The following is a 26,789-nucleotide window of genomic DNA, read 5'->3' on the forward strand; positions in this document are numbered from 1 at the left end:
GGTCAAAGTTGGCATGCAGCCTACAGAAAACTAATTATCAGCAATTATCCATGTCATGATTAATCATGGAGGAACTTTGTAAATGTCTCCCATGAGGAGGTGTGAAACCCATGCAGCAGTCAAACATTCTTGCATAAGGAGCCTCTCAGGAACGGTTCCTATTACTGACCATGAAACCTATGCCAATGATCCTCTTCACACGCTCTCACACCACACCTCCTAGTTCTCACTCTGCCCTTTTGTTCTGGGGTGGGGGGTAGCGACCTAAATGAAAGTGACCCGGGCAGACACACGCCATAACAAAGGCCTCACCTGCAGAGAGAGGTGTAAACAGGTGCAGCCTCAGCTTCTGGGACTCACAAACAGAAACCCCACTGGGTAAAACTGTCTGACAGACACAGACAGACAGCAAATTAGAATACTACTTACTACCTAAAACAGAGAATACAATTCAAATCAATTCAAAGGAGCTTTATTGGCATGAAAAAACATACATTTATATTGCCAAAGCAAGTGTCAAAATATAATTAAAAATCACACCCAATGTGAAGTGAGCGGTGGTCGTGCTTGCAATACATGTAATACAGGCTACACACATGAAAAAGACTAGGATACAGGTCTAGGATGTAATTGGTGATATAATATGGCTACACACACACACACATTGCTATGGCAAAACGCTGAGGAAAACACATTGCTATGGCAAAACGCTGAGGAAAAGTGGCTACAGATAGGTCTAGGATGTAACTGGTGATGTAATGTGATGTAATATGGCTACACACACACACATATTGCTATGGCAAAACGCTGAGGAAAACACATTGCTATGGCAAAACGCTGAGGAAAAGTGGCTAGAGACACACGCACAGCCACTCATGGAGCGGTTTACCACCGCTCAAAAACTGTTGAAAATGAGTAACGTATATACAGTTGGAGGGGTTACAGCATTGTGTAAAATAAATACACAGTGGCAGAATACCTGAGCACCTGAGCACTTGACTGATCCAACACTAAAGAAATCCACAACCACGTAGGCTACACGTGAACACAAAAAGGCAGGCCGAGATAGAACTGCTTCCATGGTCAGACGTATGCACAGGTGATGGAAACCTTACTTATACACTACCTGCTAACTGCACCTAAACATCAGAGACAGACCCATACTTCCCACAGATAACAAACACCCAAACAACGTTTGAAAACATGACTAATATAGCAAGAAACTCATCTGCTGCTGGGTGAAGTAGGCTACACCAATATTTGTGAGCTGTTGATGTAGTCATGTAGCCAGTGATGTATACTGGACCAGTTACCCACATTTATGGAGACCCCTGCATGATAGTCAACAATGTTTGTTATGTCAAAACATGCCCATATACGGGCATTACCTATGGGCATTCCCAGATATGTCCTTAATATTGATGACATTGGGACAGGGATCTCCATATATGGGCATATAAAAATGTCATGAAAGGGATTCTGTTAGAGTGGTTCCCATGACATCACAACATACAATATATTTTATGCCCATACATGGAGATCCCTGTCTGAACCAGCCACACAGATATGGGCCATATCTTGGCCATCTGGCCAGTGATGTATTTCGATGACTTTAGGGATCTTCATATATGGGCATAAAAGGGATTCTGGGGAATACCCAGTTTTTGGTTTTTACAAAACACAGGATAAGATGTTAATTTCCTTTGTGCAGGCACATGCGTGTGAGAGTGTGTGTGTGTGTGTGTGTCATCTTGGTGGTGAATGATGGATGCAAGGGAGGGGGGGGGGCTGGGGGTTAGTTTTTAATCTAGGACGCATCATCAGTAGTGTTCCTCCAGGTCTTAGGGTGTTTCGGCCATTATACACTATACACCCTCTCCGGAGGCGGCCAGCTCAGGGTCATGAGTCCCGAACTTGCGTCATTTCCAATTAATCATGAGAGTATCGTTCATCTTATGGATGGCAGACTTCTCATGGGACTGTGCAAGGCAGGGGCGTCCTTTTCCCTGAGTCAAGCCTATAGGCTGACCGCATACCTCCTGGCTCCAGTTTAAGCATTTAGCAGAAGCTCAATGCCCAAACTGGAAGCTCCAAATCCAAGCGACCCACAACAATCAAAGCAATACAATAAGCAATACGCAATACAACCATCAAAGTGATTAAGCATGAGGATAGCGTTATGCCCCCTCCTCATGGGACTTAATCAACATCAATACCCAAACTGGAAGCTCCAAATCCAAAGCGACCCACAACAAGCAAAGCACTACAATAAGCAATAAGCAATACAACAATCAAAGTGACTAAGCATGAGGATAGCGTTATGCCCCCTCCTCATGGGACTTAATAGATGGACTTTTACATAGGTGATGTCACCTGTGATATCATATCACCTGTGATGTCACAGTGACAAGGGAACCAACGCATAGAGTGTAAAAACACACACACACACACACACACACACACACACACACACACACACACACACACACACACACACACACACACACACACACACACACACACACACACACACACACACGGAGACAAGCTGTGACATTTCTCATGGTAAACTGCGACCTTTGGTCGTAATTAAGGCCGGCTGTCGTCTTCTCCCCCTTGCTGACGTCGGCATAAGCTGCATTACCTGCACAGTACAAATAAACAGAGAAGATATCTGTAAATGTGTTTCACAGACTGTTTTACAATTTTAAACATTTGATTCTGGGTGTCCCAATGGAGTATGATACCCCTTTATTGTTGTTGCTTTTAAAGAGGTGGTGCCATGATTTTTTCCCCCCTATAAAACATGATTATCAGGTATTATGATTATACTAGGAGGAAGATTTTTTTTCCAAAAAAGTATACAGAAAGAGTTAAAATTGGGTTTTTATGTGGCCACACCCCCAGTTCATTAATTATGCATGGATGTCATGGTGGGTGGTGACCCAGCTGAAGTTAGCCACACCCCACAGTGCTGGGTGAATGGTAATTAGGGGAGGAGTTGATTCTGTGATGTAATAAGTATGTGTGTTTTTTATCTGACACTTTTGACCACAAGGTGGCAGCCTCCTAGAGAAAACAAACAAATACCAAGAGAATACATAATTGCTCATAAAAACCACACAAGGGGGTCTAATGAAGTACTTTCAACCTCCTAGACACATGAAAAACAGAAAAAGTACAAAACTATGGCACCACCTCTTTAACCTGAATGTATTTGAATTTATGTGATGCCCGGGCATCTCCACAGCTTCAGGACCACGATGGAAACAAGCCCTTAGGGCTTTTTGTCTTATCCTTTTAGTGCCATTACCACTGTACTATTTGCAAACTGTTAAGTGTTCAATCAATCAATCAATCAATCAATCAATCGTCTGTCTGTCTGTCTGTCTGTCTGTCTGTCTGTCTGTCTGTCTGTCTGTCTGTCTGTCTGTCTGTCTGTCTGTCTGTCTGTCTGTCTGTCTGTCTGTCTGTCTGTCTGTCTGTCTGATTGATTGATTGATTGATTGATTGATTGATTGATTGAAGACTTTATTAGAAGTTTGCATAGGAAAAGGTACAGTTTCATGACGGTACAGTTCACTGGTACAAGGTCTACTAAAAGGAGATCCATGAAAAGACTAAGCTTATTTCCACAGGAAACCATTTAAGTATCTCATATAACATTGAAGGACAGACGAATAGAACACAGTACTATGCAGTAGATATGTAAAGAAAAGAAAAATGAGAGAACAAAAAAAAAGAGTCTAAACAGTAAGTAAGTAAGTAAAGAAGGGGCAGGGGAGGGTAGGGTTGGGCTAGGTTCGTTTTTTTTCCTCCCATGCCCCTTTGAATTTAACTGAATTGAGAGATCGTCCTGATATAGCGGCTGTCTTACAGCGATATATCATATTTAACATAATATTTATATACAATACGAATACAATAAAAATATTTCCCGATCGTGTGCACCGGCGTCGTGTGCCACACAGCTTTTGGCTTGTAGTTTCACTTTCTACCACTGAGTGGCAGTAGAGACCGCGAGACCCTGACGTGATCTATGAAATTCATTGCAGCCACATCAAAGATTATAAAGACAGTTTGCCAATAGGCCTATGGACAAATATATGTGCGGTCAGTGCGGATTGTGCGCATAAGGTTAGTGATCATAAGGGTGGCCTAAGATAACTTGCCCTGATTTATAGCGTGGGTTTTCCTCTCATCCTCCTATCTCATCCTGCTTTCTGCTTTCATCTAGGCTAGCAACAAAATAAATAATAAATAACAGTCGGAAAGTTTTTCTGACTTTGTATTTCAAAAATAAGGAATAGCCTCGTCTAATTGGCATAGGCAAAATGCAAAGACTTTAATGCCACGACTCATGTACACCGACTCCACCCCCCCTTACACCACACCACACCACACCCACCCACCCAGGCGCGCGCGCACACACACACACACACACACACACACACACACACACACACACACACACACACACACACACACACACACACACACACACACACACACACACACACACACACACACCTAAACTAATACAGCCTACATTGGCTACAAAGCCAGGCAAGATAAACTCACTTTAATTGACACAGGTGGCCGGGTTCCCATTGAATGTAGGTGACAGACAGCAGGCCAGGGCAGCCTCACTGTCCTCTCCCAGCAAGAACCCATATGCTATCATAGAAATGTAACTTTAACCTTTAAATGAATACAATTTAGACCTATTTGTGTCCAATCTGTATGGTAGAGTTTGTTAATACAATACCTAACTTATTGAGGTGGTCGTATTTTGTCTCCCTGGACCCTGCTCCCTGTAAGCCCCTTTTCGACTGCAGCTTTAGCACCACACCACACTACACCACACCACACCGCACCACATAAAAATATCTACATTTTACATTACAAAAAAGCACCCCTATCGGTAAGAAACAAATTGACCCTTTTAACTGTGATTATAATACAATATCAATTTGCATTACAACTATCCTAAATTATAATACACTATAATGGAATATAACTGTGATTATAATACACTATAAAGTATTAATGTATTATGATAATTATAATACACTATAATAGAATATAATAGTGGTTATAACACAATAGAATCTATTATCATGTATTACAACTATATCCTGGTGGTTTAAATGAAAAGACAAGTCAGTGAGTGATCAGTCATTATGAAGTGTTTGGCCCTGTTTGGCCTAGCTCAGACCTACTCTAGATTGGCTACTTTTTAGTACCACTTTCACAGGTCCTTGTAGTGGAAAACCTGGCACAAGTGGGTGGCGTGGACGTGGTGTTGGGCCAGTGGAAAAGGGGCTATATATATGTGCTGCTTGGTCTTAAGGTAACATTAATGTATATGAGATACTTAAATGGTTTCCTGTTGAAATAAGCTTAGTCTTTTCATGGATCTCCTTTTAGTAGACCTTGTACAGTACCAGTGAACTCAACTGTACCGTCATGAATCTGTACATTTTCCTATGCAAACTTCTAATAAAGCCTTCAAATCCCCATATGATGCTTACGCACGCTTCACTCATTCACTGATAGGCTATGCCGAGCTGACGCTAATGCCAGCCAGATAGAGATAGACTTAAGTGGAGAGCAGGATAGGAGGTGTGCAGCCTATCGTGGAGCGCATCCATGGATCCACCTGGGACCTCCAGAGTGTGTATTTACCCCTAGCTGCAGCGGAGCGCAGCGCAGCGCCACAGATTCCAGGAGGGAAGCAGAAGCACACAGCACAGCACAGGTCTCGTGGTGGACCTAACCAGATCACTAATTAGAGCTGAGCTGTTGCTATATCACGAGTCTGCGAGTTTGTGTCTAGCACGCACGCCACGACCATGACTCGCCATCGCCTTTCTTGACCGCGCTCACCTCTTCCTCATCCTCGTCCTCTTCGGTGAGGCAAACCTGACGCTCAGATTTCGCCCTCCTCCCCTCCTATCCCACCACCACTCCCTCCCTTCCCCCCGGCCCCAATTCGCGTTGACAGCTCGCACTTCTCACTCGGGTGTGACATTTCTTTGAGGGTCTATTCCACTCGTCGGGGGAAAATGACGGATTCTACAGCAACAGACCCCACCGTCACCATCCCGGTCCCCTCTGTCGTGGATCCCGCGGTCGTGGAGGTACAGTGCGAGCAAGCAGCGGACCCTCAACAAGCTCAACAGCAGCCCCCAGCAACAGCAGCAGCAGAGAGTCAGGTAGAAGGTCTGAAGATGGACCAGGAGATGAAGATCACAGACAGCATAGAGGGACAAGGTAAGCTTGCCTTGCAGCGCACTGACCAGCGCGCACAGCATGCCCATAGCGCGTAACATAACGCAGTGCTTCTCAAACTTTTTCTCGTCAAGGACCCCCGAAATTGACAATTATTTAGCTCGCGGACCCTCATTTGAAAATATATGTCAGGGACCCCCATAAGAGAACATTTTGCCCGGCTTTAGCAGTGATTCTCAACCATTTTCATTTCAAGGACCCCAGTCCCCCAGTAGCCTACTGTCTACTGACATGCATTTTAGGCTACAGGACCTCCATTTAATGTCATTTCTATCTCTGAGACCCCAATCTATTATTGTAAAATCAATGTTAATTTAACTCGGTTAGTAGGATACAAATGGAACGGAGCCATAAGGTGTCCATTTGGTTCCAAAAAATCATTTAGCTGGGGACCACCTGGAAGTCCCTCGAGGACCCCTGACCATAACGCAAGGAGATAGAGCAATAACTCGACAGGCTGTGTATAACAATGGTAAAATGTGAGCTAACTTGATGATTCTAACAAGAATCTATTCATTAGTTTGACAGGGCAGAAGTTAGGGTGACTGACACATTTGGTCAAATGTGAGTTAATATTGGCACATGCACCAACACTCATCATTATTTATGGACTCTGGACAGATGTTAAGAATTATGGCCATTTAAGACAGGGTGACTTGCTGTCATGTATGTAAAGAAGAGAAGGCCTAGGTTATAGATAGACCACTATCACTCTTTTATTTCATCCCCATAGTCAGAGTTGTGGTATAATAGAATAGCAGATCTACCAGCTCACAACACGACGATGTGTTGTGAGCTTTTAGATCTGCTATTTTGCCGGACATGCTATCTGCTAGATTACTTTTTATTCATTTAAACAATTATTTAGAAAATCTGTTGAAATCTATTTTTGGAAAACAATACATATTATTAAAGCTACTCGTCTAGACCCAAATGAGTCCACGTCTCTGGCGAGTCAGTGACCCACAAATGGGCCCAGACCCACTGTTTGGGAAACAGTGCCCTACTACTACATCATCATAACAGTCATCATCAACATCAGCTCAACAGTCTCACCTGTTACAGTTACATAACCAATTGTTCTTGGCTACCATTTTGTGGGGTGGGGTTAACGTCAGGGACATGCTGGGCCCCTGATTCAGCCCGGGAGAAAAGAGTTGTAGAGGCCCTCATTGCGCGCTATAGAGGGAGAGATCTCTCTATAGCGCTGCTGCTAAAAAATGATTTAAACTAGTGAAAACAGCCGATCTACAAGCACACAACGCCTCGCACTGCGAGGCGTTGTGTGCTTGTAGATCTGCTGTTTTCACTACTTTTGTGCGACGGCCTTGTATGATAAAGCAGGGCTTTGCTTTGCGAAAAAATGTACAAATTTGAAACTTGGAGATACGAGGTTTCTGCCCGCCCCCAAAATGGAACAAAGGCCGACATTTTATTTTTACATTTTTCCTAATGGCCGGCCGTTCGGGAGTTGTCCCGCTTTTCCCAATGGCCAGCACGTCCCTGGTTAACATGGTGGTCTCCAGACTCAAGCGTAGATCAAATAATTGATAATTGCCATGTTCAGCAGCAGTCACAGTATCCAGCAGCTGTCTTGTTATCAAACTCCCTCCTACCCTGCCTCCTCCTCTGCCAAGTTAAATGTGTGATTATCTGGATTGAATGATGTTATATCTGTGTAACTTAATAACTTATGCCTTTGAAGGGCTCAATATTAAAATGTTTGTTTCTGTGGATTCTATATTTCTGTGGACTCTGTGTTAACTTATGCCCTCGAAGGGTTCAATGTTACTGCAATAACTGTTAATAATCTGTATCATCAATAAAACTATCACTAGTTCTGTAGTGTTACGGGAGCAGACAGCAGAGTCACGCCTCCAAATTGAATTATTGCGTTGCAGTTATTACAGTACCGTACTATTCTAGTTATGGCTGTTCTTGGCAGGTCTTCTGGAGAGCAGCATGCGACTAAAGCCCCACGAGGCTCAGAGTTATCGTAAGAAGGCCCTATACGTGTCCTGGGTGTCCATCATGATCACCATCGTCCTGGCCGTCGCAGCTTTCAGTAAGTACCTCTTTCTTGGACCTTCAGGTTTGTGTATCATGCTGTGATTTTTTTTTTTTTTTTTTTGTCTTTTGTCTTTAGTATTTGTCTGTTTCACCAGCCACACTTATCAGCTAGTAGCATAAGTTCTTACCACCTGAAATAGATCAGTGGTTCTCAACCTGTGGGTCGGGACCCCCAGGGGGGGTCCCCAAATTATTTTGGGGGGTCCCCAGACGATTAACTTAATCTGCAACATTGTTTTCTCTCTCAAAAGTAAACAAACCAACATAAAGTTTAAGTGTAGAGGGTATCTGCACATTTCCAAAGTGACAATTTAAAGGACTTTTTAGTACCTCTAAAATGACAAATTAAACATTGTCCACATTGTCAAATATTAGAGGCAGACATTGTGAAAATAGCCGATCTACATGCTCACAACGCCTAGCAACATCTACATGTGAGCATGTAGATCGGCTATTTTCACAATAGAACCGTGTTATACAAAATGTAATGCCTCAACTCTTAGTGCTCGTCAGGGTGGGGGGGTCCCCAGTTAAAATATGATTATTTTGGGGGTCTCGCCCTGAAAGGTTGAGAACCACTGATATAGATGAAAAGTCATCTTTGTTGGATTCCCCCATTTAGCATCTGGGCTCGGGATAAATTGGTCTTGTCAAAGGCAGATGTGACATCTGTTCAACAGCCCGGCGCACTTTGTGCCACTCCATCAGTGTCTAGGCCTGGCTTGACAGCTGACTGTGTTATTTGGAAAATGTCATTAAGGGGCACCAAAGCCTATCTGCCTTCTGACACAGTAAACATACTCATGAGACACGGCAGTCTCCCATGGTGGTGCTGACAGAAAGTGTGTGTGTGTGTGTGTGTGTGTGTGTGTGTGTGTGTGTGTGTGTGTGTGTGTGTGTGTGTGTGTGTGTGTGTGTGTGTGTGTGTGTGTGTGTGTGTGTGTGTGTGTGTGTGTTTCTGGTGCTCAGTGTTGAAGCTTATACTGTACATATCGTTGTTGTCGGGTGAAAACCTTGTATGTCCAAAACCGTTCGTTTTGCATTTTTCATTTTAAAAATGATTTACACCAGTGAAAACAGCTGATCTACAGTGCGAGGCGTTGTGTGCTTGTATATCTGCTGTTTTCACTACTTTTGTGCGACGGCCTTGTACGATGAAGCAGGGCTTTGCTTTGCGAAAGAACATACAAATGGAGAAAAAACTTGGAGAAACTTGGAGATACGAGGTCTCCACCCGACAACGACGATATAATTGTCCGTGGGTGTGCACAGTATATGAGTGCACAGTATATGAGTGCACAGTATATGAGTGCACAGTATATGAGTGCACAATACACAGTATATGAGAGATTGAATGTCCGTGAGGAGTCTCAGAAGTAATGTTGGACAACCCAGACCGGTGCCCGTTGGGCAGAATAGTCACCATTGACGTCCAGTTGTGCAATACCCGTTGTATCCGTCTGTCTGCCTGTCTGTCTGTCTGTGTCCCTTTCATGCCCATACATTATATGGAGATCTCTTATCTCTGTCTGTCTGGCTCTCTCTTATGCCCATATTTGGTGTTCCGTGCCCATGGCCAGTCTGTGATGTCATCTCCAAATTTGGGCACTGTAGTGATGTCAATCATCTCCAAATTTGGTCTCGTTTCATCTTGTCAGACAGACATTATCTGGGCATTGTTTCAGCGTGCAGCTGTTACCATGGTGGCGACAATATCAGTGATGTCAGCATGAAGACTGTTTCACCTATTTATGCCCATATATGGTGCTCGGTGATGTCAGTCAGTGATGTTAGTCAGTGATGTCGGGCATTGTTTCAGCATGCGGCTGTTAGTGTTACCATGGCGTCAGCGCTGTTTAGTATCAGTGATTTCAGCTTGTGGACAGACAGCGGACGGCGGACAGACATTCCGTAAATGAATAGTTAGTTATCTTGCAGCAGGAGTGATGGTAGCAGCCATTGTAAGTGTGCCATATATATATAAACTTTATTACAGGCTCAAGGCCCACAGGGTAGAAAACAATACATTACACAAACAAGATAAAAAATTAAAAAAAACTAGAAACAGTACAGTATAGTGAAATAGAATAGATTTCACTACGTCGGTTGCTATGGCAATGTTTGCATTAGGGTTTGGATATCGTAAGAAAATAAACCGCTTAGCCGTGTTTATTTTGGAAACAGGATAATTTCCACTCGCTGATAAAAATAAGAAAGGGAAAAAAAGAATTGCCGACAGCTCCATGATTTGCGTTTGAGATATTACTGGATATAATCTAAATTGTAGAGCAAAATGTGAAACTCCTAGGCTAATATTAACCACAGACTTTATGAGTCAAAAAACCCTATTGTAAAAAATAAATCTTTGGAAATGTGAGGAGGGAACGTCTATGCTGCAGCAATTGCTCTTTTTGTAGACCGACTTATCTTGCAGTCTTTGAATCACTTTCCGAAAAATAGAAAGAAATATTTGTTTGCCTTTGGGGGGGAGAATCCTTCTGGTTGAACTGTCTGGTTTGTCTTTGCAGTAAAACCTCCTACAGGCATATTGTCAAAGATGTGAATGCTGATCGGATGACTCACTCCGTGCTGTGAGCCTGAGAGAAGAAAAGATATAAACAACTCTGACATTTCTCCCAGCTGTTGATCGCGATTGAAATACTTTTTTGAAATCTTTATTCAGATACAAACTAAGTCCAGGGGTCTTAAACAGGGAGTCCGGGACCCCTAGGGGGTCCTCAGAGTCACTACAGGGGGTCCTCCAAATCTTTGTGTGATAGAAACCTTTTTTATCCTTTTTTACAGTATATTAACCACTTGAACCCATAATCCGAGAACTTTAGCTAAAAATAGCAGATCTACAAGCTCACAACGCCTCACGCTCGAGCTTGTAGATCGGCTATTTCCGGCAAAGAGGTTTAGTGTAGAGGGGGGAAAAGAGCAAAGTACAGAGTGAAAGGTCAAGTTTATTAAGTATTGATGGTTCAAGTGGTTAAATATCTGAAAACACAAATTGACATGAATCCAAAATACGCTGATGATTGTGCTGTCAAACAAAACTATCTGTTTTGGGGGTCCCTGCTTCATCTCTCTCTCTCTCTCTCGACTAAGGGGTCTGAAAACGTTGAAGACCCCTGAACTAGTCCATTTCCACCCACCGTCTCAGGCAATGGGGCCATGGCCATGACTACAGATCCCATAGCCTGTGAAAGGTTGAATTTGAGAAAAGTGAAAAGATCGTCTCCTTCACTCCCTGCAAATTCATAATCTGGCAAATGATCAATGCCCATGTGCAATTTCAAATCAACTGGTCAACCCACTGAGGAGAAAAACGAATGACGATGGACTAGTTTGGTTAATTTAATAATAGGATGATTCTGCCATGAATGCAGATGCCAATACATGTGGTTTTGTTCATTTGCTCAGTTTTTGCAATACACTGTCCACTTTTGGGGATGTCCTAGCATCTGCTTACTAAAACAACGTGAAGGCATCTCATTACATATCTCAAACCTTCCCAGTCGGATACTACAGAGAACCTCTATGAAACACTGTAATGTTCATCTCCTTCTGCAGTAAGTGCCGATTCAGTGCTTGAAAGCAAATGCATAAGTAAAGAGGACAGGCGCCTTCTTGCTGCTGCATAGTTGATCACCTCAATATCCGGCGGCCTGCCAGCGGGAAGAAACACCATCCCCTTCTAACACCTTGAGGATATTTTAGCCGTCAACGTGAGAGAGATTGAAGATAGACATGAGATGGTGCATTGATTGATCTTTGGTCCTTTTAAAATGTCCTTCCTATTTAGTCATTCTGTCACTGGCGACCCCTTCTGTTTGGTCTGGGTGGTGTGTACCAGGGGTCTTCAACGTTTTCAGGGCAGGCCAAGGACACCTTAGTTGAGAGAGAGATGAAGCAGGGAGTGGGACCCCCACAATCTGATATAGTGGGGGTATATAACTGAAACATAGATAGCACGATCAACAGTGTATTTTTGAATTCATGTTAATGTGTGTTTTCAGATATTTAACCACTTGAACCGTCAATACATAATAAACTTGACCTTTCACTGTACTTCTCTTTTCCCCCTCTACACTGAACCGTGTGTGTGTGTGTGTGTGTGTGTGTGTGTGTGTGTGTGTGTGTGTGTGTGTGTGTGTGTGTGCGCGCGTGGTGAGGGGGTTAACTATGCATAACGCACGGCTCAAATGGCGCATCACTCTTTCAGTGTAGTATACACGGCTCACTTGAGAACTCTCACAAGCAATGGGTTTCAGTGCACTGCTACTACACTATGCCAGGGCTCCTATGCACAGACTGTCTTACAAGAAACCTGAAGTGGATTGAAGAAGAAAAATCACACCTGTGTGAACTGAGCGGTGGTTTACCCACCAACCCCTAACTGTACTGTATACTGTACTCTACTGTACCTAACTGTACTGTACTGTACATATTATGTGTTCTAGATCTATGAATTCTGTCACCCCCCCCCCCCCCCAGGCTAGTCTCAACAGCACCCTCTTACCCACCAACCCCTCCCCCCTTCCCCCCTGTGTGTGTGTGTGTGCCTGGCCTGGCCTGGCCTGAAAACAGCGCACCTCCCTTAACATGTGTGGTCATAAAAGGTACTACACCACAGGCTTGAGGCTACATACAGACCCACCCACCCACATACATACAAACATACCTACACACACGGCCATGCTATGGAGACGGTGTGAACACCGCTCAAAAAGAGAACAGGCCGTTATTGTGCTGCTGTCTGTCAGAGTGGAATTACGAATAGGAATTCAATTTGTTCAGGTTGAGCTGGCCACAGGATTGGCTTATTGGTTCACCGTGGAGGTTTAGTGAAGGGAGCAGCTTGTTACTGACGTGTCTGAAAAAGAGAGAATGGAAGAAGAAGAGAAAAGAAGAGAAGACTTTGTTGTTCAGGAACACAAAGTCCCTTCCTGAGTACAATCCGTGTGTTGGTACAGGCACTTCCTATTCTGAAGGTGATAGAGCAGAACAGGCTAGGCAGGCTTGATCTGCTGATAATCATTTCCTTCTTCCCTCTTGGTTTGTTTGGGTGTGTTCACGTGCTTTAAATACTGTACGTGTTTCTGTTGGTCTCTGTTGCGTTTGCCAAACAAGGAAGTGTCCCCCTCTCTATGGATCACCTGCTGCCCTCTCTGGGTGTCACACTTGAAATATATACTGCAGGGGCGTCACTAGGAGGGGGAAAGTGGGACTGAGTTTCTAGGGCCCAAGGTGGAGGGGCCTGGAATTGTTTTATACTTTGGCTATTGAAAAATAGAAGATATACAAGGTCACAGCGCGGCGCAAGCTTGTAGATCTGCTATTTTTGAAAAGTCGTGAGAATGTGTGCAAATCTTATACAGTATGTATTTTTTAAGCGAATATTTGTAACTCAAATTTTGCTTCTGGAGCGTCCGTGGAACTAAATATTTTGAGATGGGGGTCCATGGCCAGATATGTATTTGGCAAATACATATCATTTTGGGGGTCCTTCACATGAAGAAGTTTGAGCATCACTGACACAGAAGCATAGGTTTTTCAAAAAACCTTCAAAGACTAATTTTCACACATTTTCATGATTTTTCAAAAATAGCAGATCTACAAGCTAGTGCCGCGCTGTGAGCTTGTAGATCTGCTATTTTTCAATAGTTAAAGCACAGAATAACGCAGTGATCATGAATCCTTGTACCCAGGGCCCAGAATTTGGTGCGACACCCCTGATATACTGTGCAGGACAGTATTCACTGCTTAGCAAACACCTTACACGAGAGAACACGGCCCAATGTTCCCTTTACATCCTGTTATAAAACCTGCAGCAGGCTTACATTGGGACGGCCCCAGTCAAGCATCGCCGTTGTCGACTGTAAACAGACTGTAAAGCCTTCTACCAACGTTTTTAGATCACTGGGTTTAAGTATGTTTGTGTAGAATATTGACCGCATATGTTCAGCTTTCCCTACAATGATGAATGATTGACAGAATTAATGTTACTCTAATCCAGGGGTCTTCAACAGGGGGTCCCCAGAGTTATTACAGGGGGTCCTCCAAATGTTTGAGTGATGGAAACTTTTTTTTCTCCTTTTTTATATTAACCACTTGAACCCTAGCGTCCATATTCGGAGAACTTTAGCCAAAAATAGCAAATCTACAAGCTCACAACGCCTCGCGCTGCAAGGCGTTGTGAGCTTGTAGATCGGCTATTTTTGGCAAAGAGCTTTGGTGTAGAGGGGAAAAAGAGCAAACTAAGTACAGAGTGAAAGCTGCAAGGCGTTGTGAGCTTGTGGATCGGCTATTTTTTGCAAAGAGCTTTGGTGTAGAGGGGGAAAAGAGCAAACTAAGTACAGAGTGAAAGGTCAAGTTTATTAAGTATTGAGTGTTCAAGTGGTTACATAAAAAAAAAAAAATTGACATGAATCCAATATACACTGATGATTGTGCTGCCGAACAGTGACACTATATGGAATCTATGAAAAGGTTGTGGGGGGGTCCCCGCTTCATCTCTCTCTCTCAACTAAGGGGTCCTTGGCCTGAAAACGTCGAAGACCCCTGTATCTAATCTCCTACTGTTGTTCCACTCGGGCAGGCTGCCATAGCTGAGTGGGTGGAGAGAGAGAGAGAGAGAGAGAGAGAGAGAGAGAGAGAGAGAGAGAGAGAGAGAGAGAGAAAGAGAGGCCGTCTGCTAATTAGAAGGTCACCGGTTTGCCTCCCGAAGGACCCATGTCTAGCTTGTGGAAGTGTCCCTGGGCAAGACACTTAGCACAGCTGTCTGGGCACCAAGGCTGGTAATCACGGGTTCGAGTCCCGATCTCGACGACCTTCGCTGTGTGTCGCCCCCATCTCTCTCCTGTCAGTCTACTGTTTAAGCCTCCCCCAAAAATAAAAATACAAATAAATCAACTGGTTTCCAAATCAACTCCCTTGTGAGCTTAACTAAAGATCTTACTTTCCGGCATCTGTCTAAGATTGCATTTAGTTGTTCAGCTCCAATTTAAGGGAATATTCTCTATTCTGTGAACAATGCTGTAGTGCTGCAGAAGCTGTCTCTCTCTCTCTTATAGTGTCCTTTAGTCTTTATTATGGTGGCTTCCTCTTGTCTCTCGCCTCCATGCTCTATTCTTGTCTCCTCCACATCATGTCAGCTTTGTTAAAAAGAAGACACAAAACAAAAACAACTTAATGATTTGCTTACTGTTAGGTGTGTCTGTGGACTCATCCGGCATTAGGGACAATACAGGACTGTGTGTGTGTGTGTGTGTGTGTGTGTGTGTGTGTGTGTGTGTGTGTGTGTGTGTGTGTGTGTGTGTGTGTGTGTGTGTGTGTGTGTGTGTGTGTGTGTGTGTGTGTGTGTGTGTGTGTGCGTGCGTGCGTGCGTGCGTGCGTGCGTGCGTGCGTGCGTGCATGCATGCGTGCGTGAGAGATGTAGGCCTATAGCAATTTATTAATTAATTGGAAAACTCAGTAGAAGTCATTCTACAGCATGTCTCCTACTATCTGTCCTATACACTACTCCGTGGAAAGTCTGAATACACATGGGACAACGATGCAAAGTTAATCATAATAATGATAATAGGACCAGGCAGACAGAGAGAGATGGAGAGGAAGCTTGCAACCTTGTGGAGAGAAGCAGACCTAAATGGCTGTAAACATATAGATATAGAGAAAGAGGGAGAGAGTGTGCATGGAAGTATTAGAATCTTTCTGCAGCGCTTCCAGCCAGTCCTTCCGTATTCAAATTGGTTGATTATATTATCAACATCACTGTAAATGTGTGCCATGGAATCTTCTGCAATTATAAGTGCTGAATTTACAGGAATCAAGTAAAGCAGGGGTCTTCAACAGGGGGTCCGGGTCGGGACCCCTAGGGGGTCCTCCGAGTTACTACAGGGGGGCCAAATCTTTGTGTGATAGGATCACATTTTTAACCATTTGAACCCTAGCATCCATATTCTGAGTGGAACATTAGTCAAAAATAGCAGATCTACAAGCTTACAACTCCTTGCGCTGCGGGCGTTGTAAGCTTGTAGATCTGCTGTTTTTGGCAAAGAGGCTTGTATAGGGAAAAGAAGAGCAGACTAAAGTATTTGACGGTTCAAGTGGTTAAATGTCTGAAAATATTACTCCAACATGATGACTAAGCGGTCCCTGGCCTAAAAACGTTGAAGACCCCTGAAGTAAAGTAATGCGCAATATGCTAGCAATCCCATGTTGAAATTCAGGCCCTGAGTAATGCCCACTGAGAAGACCCTGCCCACCCCCTCTGGGGGCTGTACTGTATTGTGTACCATTTCCTTCACCACCTGCTCCCGTTCCCTATACTGTAGATGTGATGTCTACGTTACCACAATGACTGATAGCCCTACAGCCTAAGTAATGCACACAGTAAAACATTAGCATTAGGTAAATAAACCAGTCAGCTCTGTGTGTGTGTGTGCGTGTGTGTGTGTGTGTGTGTGTGTGTGTGTGTGTGTGTGTGTGTGTGTGTGTGTGTGTGTGTGTGTGTGTGTGTGTGTGTGTGTGTGTGTGAGAATTCTCCTACTGATTAACAGGTGCAGCTGGCATGCACATGCATGTACCCTGCACAATCACAAAACAGTAGCAATATAGTGTAGTATACTATATAGCATGTACAAATCACATTCTGAATGAGAAAATGAATGAATGAATGAAACTCATATCATATTCAGCACCACGGCACACCATTTTGCCAGCTCTCACAGAGATTTATTTTGTTTGTTTAACTGAGGCCTAGTAATAAAACGATAATAAAACGATAAAACATATGAAACGTCATCACAAACTGCTCTAAAAAAAGCCATTAGGGAAGATAAATAGGGAATGTCCTTGTTGTTGATGTTCCAGGTTATAGCCATCAATAGTGTCGGGCAACTTCAAGGGTGCAGTGATGTTACTAGGTTTTCAATGTAATGGGTCCCGGGACCCACAGGTGGTCATTCAAATGGGTCCCAGAAAAGTTTTATGAGTCCTCAATATAAAATTTACGCACGCAAAATGGTGTCGGACGTCGGTGGAATCAAAACATTGACGTTTCTATCACCTTTCCGCTCCATCTGGGCTGTTTGGTGTTAGGCACATCTTGAAATTCTACAGGAACCTTGGGGTATGCAAAGACAACTTTAAACTTACCACGGTGTCAACTGATGAAGTGTTTAAAAAACTGCGCACCCTACCTCAATTCAAGGCCGCTGGCCATGATAAAATTGCCCCCAAATTTCTCATAGACTCAGCTGCCACCATTGCCCCAATCATTACCCATATTATTAATCTATCTATCAAGCAGGGTTATGTCCCCCAGGACTTCAAATTAGCCAAGGTAACCCCCCTGCACAAAAAAGGCAGTAAACTTGACCCTGGCAACTACAGGCCAATCTCAATCCTTAGTTCCATCTCTAAGGTAATGGAAAAAATTGTCTATGAACAGGTGGCTAGATATCTTGAAGAGAATAAACTGATCTACGAGTTCCAGTCTGGCTTCAGAGAGTCCCATTCCACAGATACATGCCTCATCTATTTGAATGATTACATCAAACGTGAAATTCACGATGGCAAATATTGTGGCATGGTCATGCTGGACCTCCAGAAGGCATTTGACACCGTCGATCATTCTATTCTGATCGAAAAACTCAAAGCTATTGGTCTTGATAGCACAGCAGTGAGATGGATGCACTCTTACTTGGTGGGGAGGGAACAGATGGTGGAAGTCAACGGAACCCTGTCCCCCCCCCTCCCAGTAAACTGTGGAGTACCTCAAGGGAGTATACTAGGACCACTGTTGTTCTTAATATACGTAAACGACATGTCATCTGCTTGTGACTGCAATCTGTTTCTGTTCGCGGATGACTCGGCTCTCCTAGTCTCAGGCAGAGACATTTTGCAGGTTGAAAAGGCCCTTAACTGTGAACTTAACAAGATCTGCACCTGGCTCAATGACAACAGACTCTCAATTCACCTAGGCAAAACTGAATGTATCCTCTTTGGATCTAGTCAGAAACTTAGCCTAGTTGAGAACTTCACAATTAAAGTAGGTGACACTGTGATAGAAAGAAAAAACCACATCTGCTACCTGGGTTGCATCCTGGAGGCTAACCTATCCAGTGAAAAAATGACCACCAAGGTAATCAATAAAGTCAATCAACGAATTCGCTTCTTGCAAAGAGTTGCCCCACTGATCAATATTAAATCCCGAAAGACACTAGGAGGTGCTCTTATTGGGCCCCTCATTGATTACGGAGTCCTTGTCTGGTATCGCGACGCCCCAGCTGCCTTAAAGCTAAAGCTCCAAACAGCCCAAAACAAACTAATTAGGGTTGTGCTTGGTCTCCCTCCTCTGACCCACCTTACCGAGCATCACCACGAAAGCGTGGGGTGGCTCAAAGTAGCTGACAGAGTACAGCATCTTGCAATGGGCCTGGTGTACAAGATACACTACACCTCCAAGATTCCCATGTACCTGACAAACTACTTCTTAAAGGTCAAGGATGTTCACGATCATAACACCAGAGGCAGCTCCACTAATCATCATCAGCGTAGATTTAACACTAAACAAGGCGCTAACTCGTTCTCCTGCTATACCATCAACATGTGGAACGCCCTTCCACAAGCCCTAAAGGAGAGCAAATCCCTAGCCTCCTTCAAAATTGGTATGAAAAGTCACCTTCAGACAGCAGCTACCCGTGACTTGTAAATAGACTAAGCCCCCATGCTCCCCCCCCCTTTTTCTTTGTATTCTGCCTTTTGTATTTGATGTTATGCTTTTGAAACTGATATTATCCTAGATAAAGTACTATGTTCTATCCGTCTGTCTTTCAATGTTATATGAGATACTTAAAGTGTGGTTCCTGTGGAAATAAGCCTCGGCTTTCTAGGATCTCCTTTTAGTTGACCTTGTACCAGTGATTTGTACTGTCATGAAACTGTACTTTTTTCTATTGCAAACTTCTAATAAATTCTTCAATCAATCAATCAAAAACCTGTTTAAGACTTTCTACGTGGATTTTATTTGTGTTAACGTAGGGTAAAGTAGGATGCTTTCACCCATGAACAATGGTGGTGTCTGTGGATTATTATTATTTTTTTACCGCGACGCGGTAAATTATTTTAACATGGACTCCTATTGAGGCGCATCCCCGGGACCCCAGGACCATGACATGAATGAGTCCCTGGGTGACTTGAATGAGTTTTTGATGCGGGATGCGCACGTAATGACATCACTGAGGGTGTGTTTGTAAATTCCCTGTTCTGCTTGTGTCGTCTGATGTGTCTGGTTTGCAGGAGGGCATTAACGAAAAAGTCGACAAGTCGACTTCATTACACAAGTCGACTCCCACCTGAGAGAGTCGAAAGTCGAAGTTGAAAAATAAAATAATACTTTCTATTGTGAAAATAGCAGATCTACATGCTCACAACGCCTCGCATTTCACAATTTCTGCCTCTATTATATTTGACAATTTGGACAATGTTTAATTTGCCATTTATTTAAGGTTTTTTAAGGTATTAAAAAGTCCTTAAATTGGCACTTTAGAAATGTGCAGATACCCTCTATACGCTTAAACTTTATCTTGGTTTGTTTACAGTTGAGTGAGAAAACAATGTTTCACATTAAGTATCATCTGGGGACCCCGCAAAATAATTGGGGGGTTGTGTGTGATGTGTGATAATGACGATAAAGTCGACTTCAACTCAACTTTTTACTTAGTCGAGTCGACTTGCAAAAATCACAAGTCTTTCGCCCTAGTTTGCAGGCAGCAGACGAAAGGTTTTTGAAAGAGATGGTAAAAAATCCAGAGAGTGAAAGCATGTAGAGTAGACCATGTCGGGGGGGATTGTGTTGCTAGGCAACAGTTTGGGTCCAAGTTTATTTCCTGTCAGCTGCTGATATTCACAAACACTGCAGCAGTAACCTCGCCTCACCAGGCTTTCTGGGGGAAAGCCTGGTGTTCGTTCACAACAGGCCGTTTGGTTTCCGCCTAAAGCGGAAACCACAAGCAGAAGAAGCAGCGTCGCTTTGTTTTGTTTCCCCCCCTGTTTGTTTCCCCAATCCCTATTAAAATGCTCCAGTAGCCTAGTGTCGTCTTGCCAGTCGCTACGAGTTGGACTAAAAGATGCATATACCAAACGATTTTTTCAAAAGCAAAACTACTCCGCATCAAGGAGTTTATTAGGTAGGCCCTAAAAGTATGTCCTTGAGCGCAGGGGAACTATTTTGAATCCGGTTAAAACTGAGTCCTTTAAGTACTACAACATGACGTGTTGTGGTTTCCGCTCCCGACCGGATCAAACCCCGAAAAGTGAAGTGATCCCAGACTACTGCAGCAGGAAACAAACGTGGACCCCTTTTGACCGTGTATGTTGTGTGAGCGTGAAAAGGTCTATATACACTACACAGTATGGACACAGGGAGCACATTTGTGTACCTAATGTGCTACCTACGTGAAAAAGCCCACCGCGTCGTTAGAATTCTGCCCCCACTGACACCACTGTGCTTTCCTGGGAGCTAATTATCCAGCTACCAAAGCTCTGCCTCTTTGACAACGACTCCCGCCGCCGAAGGACGCTAATTTGCACTCTGCTTTAAAGCCAGCCAGTGGAAGGGGGGGGGGGGGGGGCTTTCTTTCTTGGGCTGACTTGCTGTGCTCTTAATGAAGGTGCTAGCATCACTATGCCGGGGGCAGACGACAGGTGCATGTCACTCCGTCGATAGTTTTGACGTGGCAATCCAGCCTTGAGATTATGTTGTTTGGGACCAAAGTGGTGGATGGACGGATCGATAGAGAGATTGGCATCGCCATCCTTTTTTATCCCTGCCCAAGGGGCTAAAAGTACAGACATTTCAACACCAGGGTCCCTATTCTGGAGGCCAGCATTTTGCTAAAATCACATCACATCAGATCATATTCACAACGTGACACGTTTGTAGATGACCCATTTTGTCTTAGATTCTTTTGTGTAGGGGGGGCGGGGGAAAGGAGGTGGCCTAGTGCAGGGGTTCCCAAAACTTTTTGGCTCAGAGCACTCCTATAAATATGTTTTTCATCCGAGTCACCCCTACATTATATTCATAACCTTCACTTCCAGCACCTTATATTTATGGCATATTTTAGCGATTATGTTGCGGGGAAAACGTTGAGATAATAGCCCTTTTGGTTAGAAATGACTGAAAATAACTCTGTACTTCAAGTTTAAAATGATACTAAATATTTTTTAAGTGTCCAAATAAATTCCAAATATTATCAAATTATCTCACGGCACCCCTGGCCTGGACTGCTGTCACGGCACCTCTTGTGGATTCTTGTCAAAGAAGTATATAGGGTTTGATTGGATGTCTCTCTAGGTGGTCCTCAGACGAGCCCTCCATCTTCGCTTCCCGGTACTCCATACATCTGGCCAGCTCGTTGGTGTTTTGCGCTCCTGCGTCTTTCTTGAGTACATCCACGTATGTTAGTGTGGGGCGTCCTCGTGACCGGTGCCCATGTGTTGGCTCCCACAGCATCAATTTGCTGGCTGGCAGCTCCTGATGCCTTTGGCAGTGTCCTGCGAGTCTCATTCTCCCGGCTGCAATTTTCTCGCTCACCCTTGGTATTCCCTCATACAGGATCTTGTTCGTAACGGGAAGCGCTCACTATCCCGACTATCCGCTGTTCCGACATGGTGGGCAGGTTAGTTACTTAGCGTCGGCAGGTTAGTTACTTAGCGTAAGGCAGGTTAGTTACTTAGCGTAAGGCAGGTTAGTTACTTAGCGTCGGCAGGTTAGTTACTGAGGTAAGGTTTACTGAGGTTAGGTTTAGGGTTGGGGGTAGAGTTAGGGTTATAGTTTTAGTGTCGGAATACCGGACCGTCGGAACTCTGATGCGGACCCGTTGGTAACACGTGCCCTCTCTCTTGCTGATGTTAAGTACTGCACGCAACATTCTAGTGTAGCACCCGTCTAGAGCAGGGTTCTTCAACAGGGGATCCGGGACCCCTAGGGGGTCCTCAGAGTTATTACAAGGGGTCCTCCAAATCTTTGTGTGATCTTTCTTTTTTTTCCTTTTTTTTATATCAACCACTTGAACCCTAGCGTCCATATTCAGAGAACTTCAGCCAAAAATAGACGATCTACAAGCGAGGCGGTGTGAGCTTGTAGATCGGCTATTTTTGGCAAAGAGCTTAAAAATCAGACTAAGTACAGAGTGAAAGGTCAAGTTTTTTTAAGTATTGGCGGTTCAAGTGGTTAAATATCTGAAAACACAAATTGACATGAATCCAAAATACACTGATGATTCTGCTGTCAAAAAAATGAAACTATATGGAATCTATGAACAGGTTGTGGGGGGTCCCTGCTTCATCTCTCTCTCAACTAAGGGGTCCTTGGCCTGAAAACGTTGAAGACCCCTGGCCTAGAGACTTCTGCAGGGTTGGCTTCAGGGTCCAGCATTCACTGACATAGAGGAGAACACACTCCGCCGTTGCAAAGAAGAAGCTGAGTTTGATTTGACGGGGGAGGTTTGAGTTCCAGACACTGGTCATGCCGTTCAGGGCCCTCCAAGTGCCTTCCTCCCTTTAAGATCTTGCTCGGTTGAGTTGATCCAAGAGCGCAGGTACTTGAAGTTCTTGACTCCCTTCAACACAGTGTGTCCTGTTGTTGTCAGAGGTGGATGTGTGTGCTGTGCATGCCTGCATATTTCCACAACGGTGTGAGGTATTGAAGTCCTTGCGGAAACAACAGATGAAAGTCTCTCAAACACTAAAGACATGTGACGGACGGTTCCCCGTCAAAAAACAACACACCGACATATTTAGTTAGCTATCCTGACGCCATGTTTACTTTTAATCCTGCAAGCTGTCAGCACCAAGTTATAATTGCATTCTGTTTGGCAATGATCAGAGCAGAAGGCAGATGCGTGTGTGTGTGTGTGTGTGTGTGTGTGTGTGTGTGTGTGTGTGTGTGTGTGTGTGTGTGTGTGTGTGTGTGTGTTTGACACCTCCCTCCTCTCTCACACCAGTGGTTCTTCTGAAACATTTCATCAGTGGTGGAATAAGTCAAACCCTGGCCCGGGGCGGAGCACATGATTGGCTGCCCCCTACCCCCAAACCACCACTATGCTATATTATACAGTCCCACGTGTTTTGGACAAGCCAGGTTCAGACAATCACGGTACCAAGGCTCTACAACAGGGGGTCCGGGACCCTTAGGGGGTCCGGGGAGTTACTACAGGGGGTCCTCCAAATCTTTGTTTGATAGAAACCTTTTTCTCCTTTTTAACCACTTGAATCCCAGAGTCCGTATTTTGAGAACTTTAGCCAAAAATAGCAGATCTACAAGCTCACAACGCCTCTATGTTTGGCAAAGAGGTTTGGTGTAGAGGGGAAAAAGAATGTCAAGTTCATTAAGTATTGATGGTTCAAGTGGTTAAATACGTACAGTATCTGAAAACACAAATTGACATGAATCCAAAATACACTGCTATCAAACGATGAAACTATATGGAATCTATGGAAAGGTTGTGGGGGTCCCTGCGTCATCTCTCTCTCTCAACTAAGGGGTCCTTGGCCTGAAAACGTTGAAGACCCCTGCACTATACTGTGACTGTGCTAAAGAATTACCCATTAACGCTTGATGTTACATCGCCTGGCTGCTACTGCGGGGCTTACAAGCATTACTACATTTCAAAGCCATTGGAAGCTGCATCACAAAACATGTAGGCCATATGAGTCAGTTAAATGCTATTCATTTTATTTAATGTAGTTTGATTAGTTAAAGCAAACAAAGCATTCACTTCAACTAGGAGTTCAGCACCAAGGACAGCGATTATGTCATTTTGGAACCCACTTCAACTAATGAACAATATTGTAAATCAGGGGTCTTCAACAGGGGGTCCGGGACCCCTAGGGGGTCCTCAGAGTTACTACAGGGGGGCCGCCAAATCAAAGTGTGATACAGTAGGCCATTCTTTTAAATTAACAACAAGAATCCTATTCTGAGGAGAACTTTAGCCAAAAATAGCAGATCTACAAGCTCTCAACACCTCATAGCGCGAGGTGTTGAGAGCTTGTAGATCGGCTATTTTTTGGCAAATAGGTTTGGTGTAGAGGTAAAAAAGAGAAGACCAAGTACAGAGTGAAAGGTCAAGTTTACTAAGTATCAACGATTTAAGTGGTTAAATGTCTGAAAAAAACACATCAACACGAATCCAACATAGACTGAAGACAGTGCTGTCAAACAAGTCTATGAGTCTATCTATGAAATCGATGAAAATCTGCATCACACATTTATACGATATGTAGAGGGGGTCCCTGCTTTATCTCTCTCTTAGCTAAGGGGTCCCTGGTCTGAAAACGTTGAAGACTCCTGTTGTAAATGATCATAGAATGGCACAGCGGCCCTTCATTTCAAGTACAAGTACAAGTCACAGGCACACAAGGCACACAGCTTGATATGAACAATGTTTTGTTTTTGTGTAGCAGTATTTACAGGGAAAATCAAGCTCATCTCGGCTCACTGCATTGTCTCCACACAGACAATATAGGAAAAACAAAAGCTTTTCAATCAGATCTCGAAATACACTTGTAACACATGAGCTGTCACATACTGTTCTAGCTAGGGCTGTCACAATTATTACATAATCGTCTAATCGTGATTTTTTTGACATAATCGTGATTATTTTTCATAATCGTCATAATCGTTTCCATGTTGAAAAATGTTCATATATTTAAAAAAAGGTCAAAAATTGTGGAAATAGCAGATCTACAAGCTCACAACGCGTCACATCGCGACGCGTTGTGAGCTTGTAGAGCGGCTATTTCCACTATCAAAGTTATTTTTTAAGTAGTAAGTTGTCAAATATGTCAGTAATGTCTTTGTATATTTAGGTTATGTGTCATATCTACCATGTACAACTTCAAAGCCTAAAAGCCAAACAGAAATGTAATTATCAACGACAAAAAAAAACACGTTAATCGCCAATTATTTGAGAGACAATTAATCGTCATGTAAAACAGCCAGAGGAGAGAATAAAAAAAAAACATTCAATGACAGAATCCAAACTGTTGTTTTCACTGTAGTGCTTCAACAGCAGGATGCCTTCCATGCAGCAAGTAGCCAGTGGGTTTTTAAAGAGAACATATGTGTCCCAGCACCCCCAGCAGCTAGTCATCTCGGGGACTGTCATTATTCCCTGTAGCCAAAATGATTTTTTTTTTTTTTTTTGCTCTTTTTTTTTTAATGCCACAACAGCATCTCATAATATCTAGGCTACATTTCACTTAAACGCCAGAGCTTAACTCTGCATGTAAATAAGACTTTTTTTAATTAATGTGAGAGATCGGTACATAATTCTGTTAGTCCTCCCAGTTTATATTAGCTAAAATGCTAACTAGCCAGCCTTTGTTAGCCGTTTGTAGCCAAATGCGGTAATATCGGGACTCCATTACTTAGCGTTGCAACCCACAGTATTTATCCCATTAATTTAATGCCACGTGTGTTCCAAATGAACAATTATTAACCACGTAATGTATGATTTTGTATATTATTATTTATTATTCTTCCGCCGTTCTTCCGCTGTTTCTTCTTCTACGCTGGTGAAATGATCCGTTCCTGCCTGGAGGCGTCTGTGACGTATGCGTTTGTCTTCTGTGAAGCTCCGGTGCGGAAGCTTCCTTTGTCACTGAGTTAGCTTAGCATTGAATAGATCAGTGTCGTCCTAAACTATCTAATTCTAACGTTCAGGGTGTTTGTTTTTTTGGACAATAAATTGACAGCCAAGAAAACATGGATGGAATGCAATCGTTCACTCGCCGTCGGAAAGTTGACTTTAGAGTAGACTATTCTGGTTGACTGGCTATGAGTGGCTAACGGCTAACGCTAGCTAGCGTTAGCTAGCGCTAGCTGCAGCGCTAGCTGCAGGCTATAAACAAATAAAACGTGACCCAACTCTATTGTTGCTCTCTTCTACAAGCTCACAACGCGAGGCGGTTAAGCCTGTAGATTGTGTTTTATTATCAGGTCAAATAATCCTTCTGATTGAAGTTACACAAACACTGATTATGCTACATTTAGCACAGTTAGCCCTGTTGCACACGTAATGAATTCACTTCAACCTCGTGTTGAGCAGTTAATCCTATTTGCTACGTACGTCTACAAAAACCTTCATATTTCAAAGATAACGTGCTTACTGAAGTCTCACAGATGTCACAGTATGGTACGCTCAAGCAGAATTACCCGTATCTTTCGTATTGTTTAATAAACTGCATTTTAATCCGATCAGATGCCATTTTCTGTTGTTTTTCAGCCATGCGACCCCATCGGTTGCGAGGTGTACTGCACTTAGATACATTAATACCTTTTTAAGGAAACGACGACCGATCGGATTAAAATGCTCCTCATTAAATAATACGATCATTACGGGACA

At 43.5% G+C, this 26,789-nt stretch overlaps 1 protein-coding gene across 1 annotated transcript in view; it reads left to right on the plus strand.

Moving 5' to 3' along the window:
• Window positions 1-6,068: 6,068 nt before the first annotated feature.
• The window catches only part of LOC308280520 (transmembrane protein 163a-like), a gene marked incomplete at both ends in the record, with an annotated part of 61,986 nt that continues 41,265 nt past the window's right edge, over window positions 6,069-26,789 (plus strand). The window contains 2 exons of the mRNA XM_080720826.1: window positions 6,069-6,276; window positions 8,240-8,359. Of these exons, the coding sequence (XP_080576952.1) occupies window positions 6,069-6,276; window positions 8,240-8,359 (328 nt within the window). The remainder of the gene's footprint in view (window positions 6,277-8,239; window positions 8,360-26,789) is intronic.

The sequence above is a fragment of the Nannobrachium achirus genome (genome assembly GCF_963921795.1).
Source record: "Nannobrachium achirus genome assembly, chromosome: 24".
NCBI classification, from domain to species: domain Eukaryota; kingdom Metazoa; phylum Chordata; class Actinopteri; order Myctophiformes; family Myctophidae; genus Nannobrachium; species Nannobrachium achirus.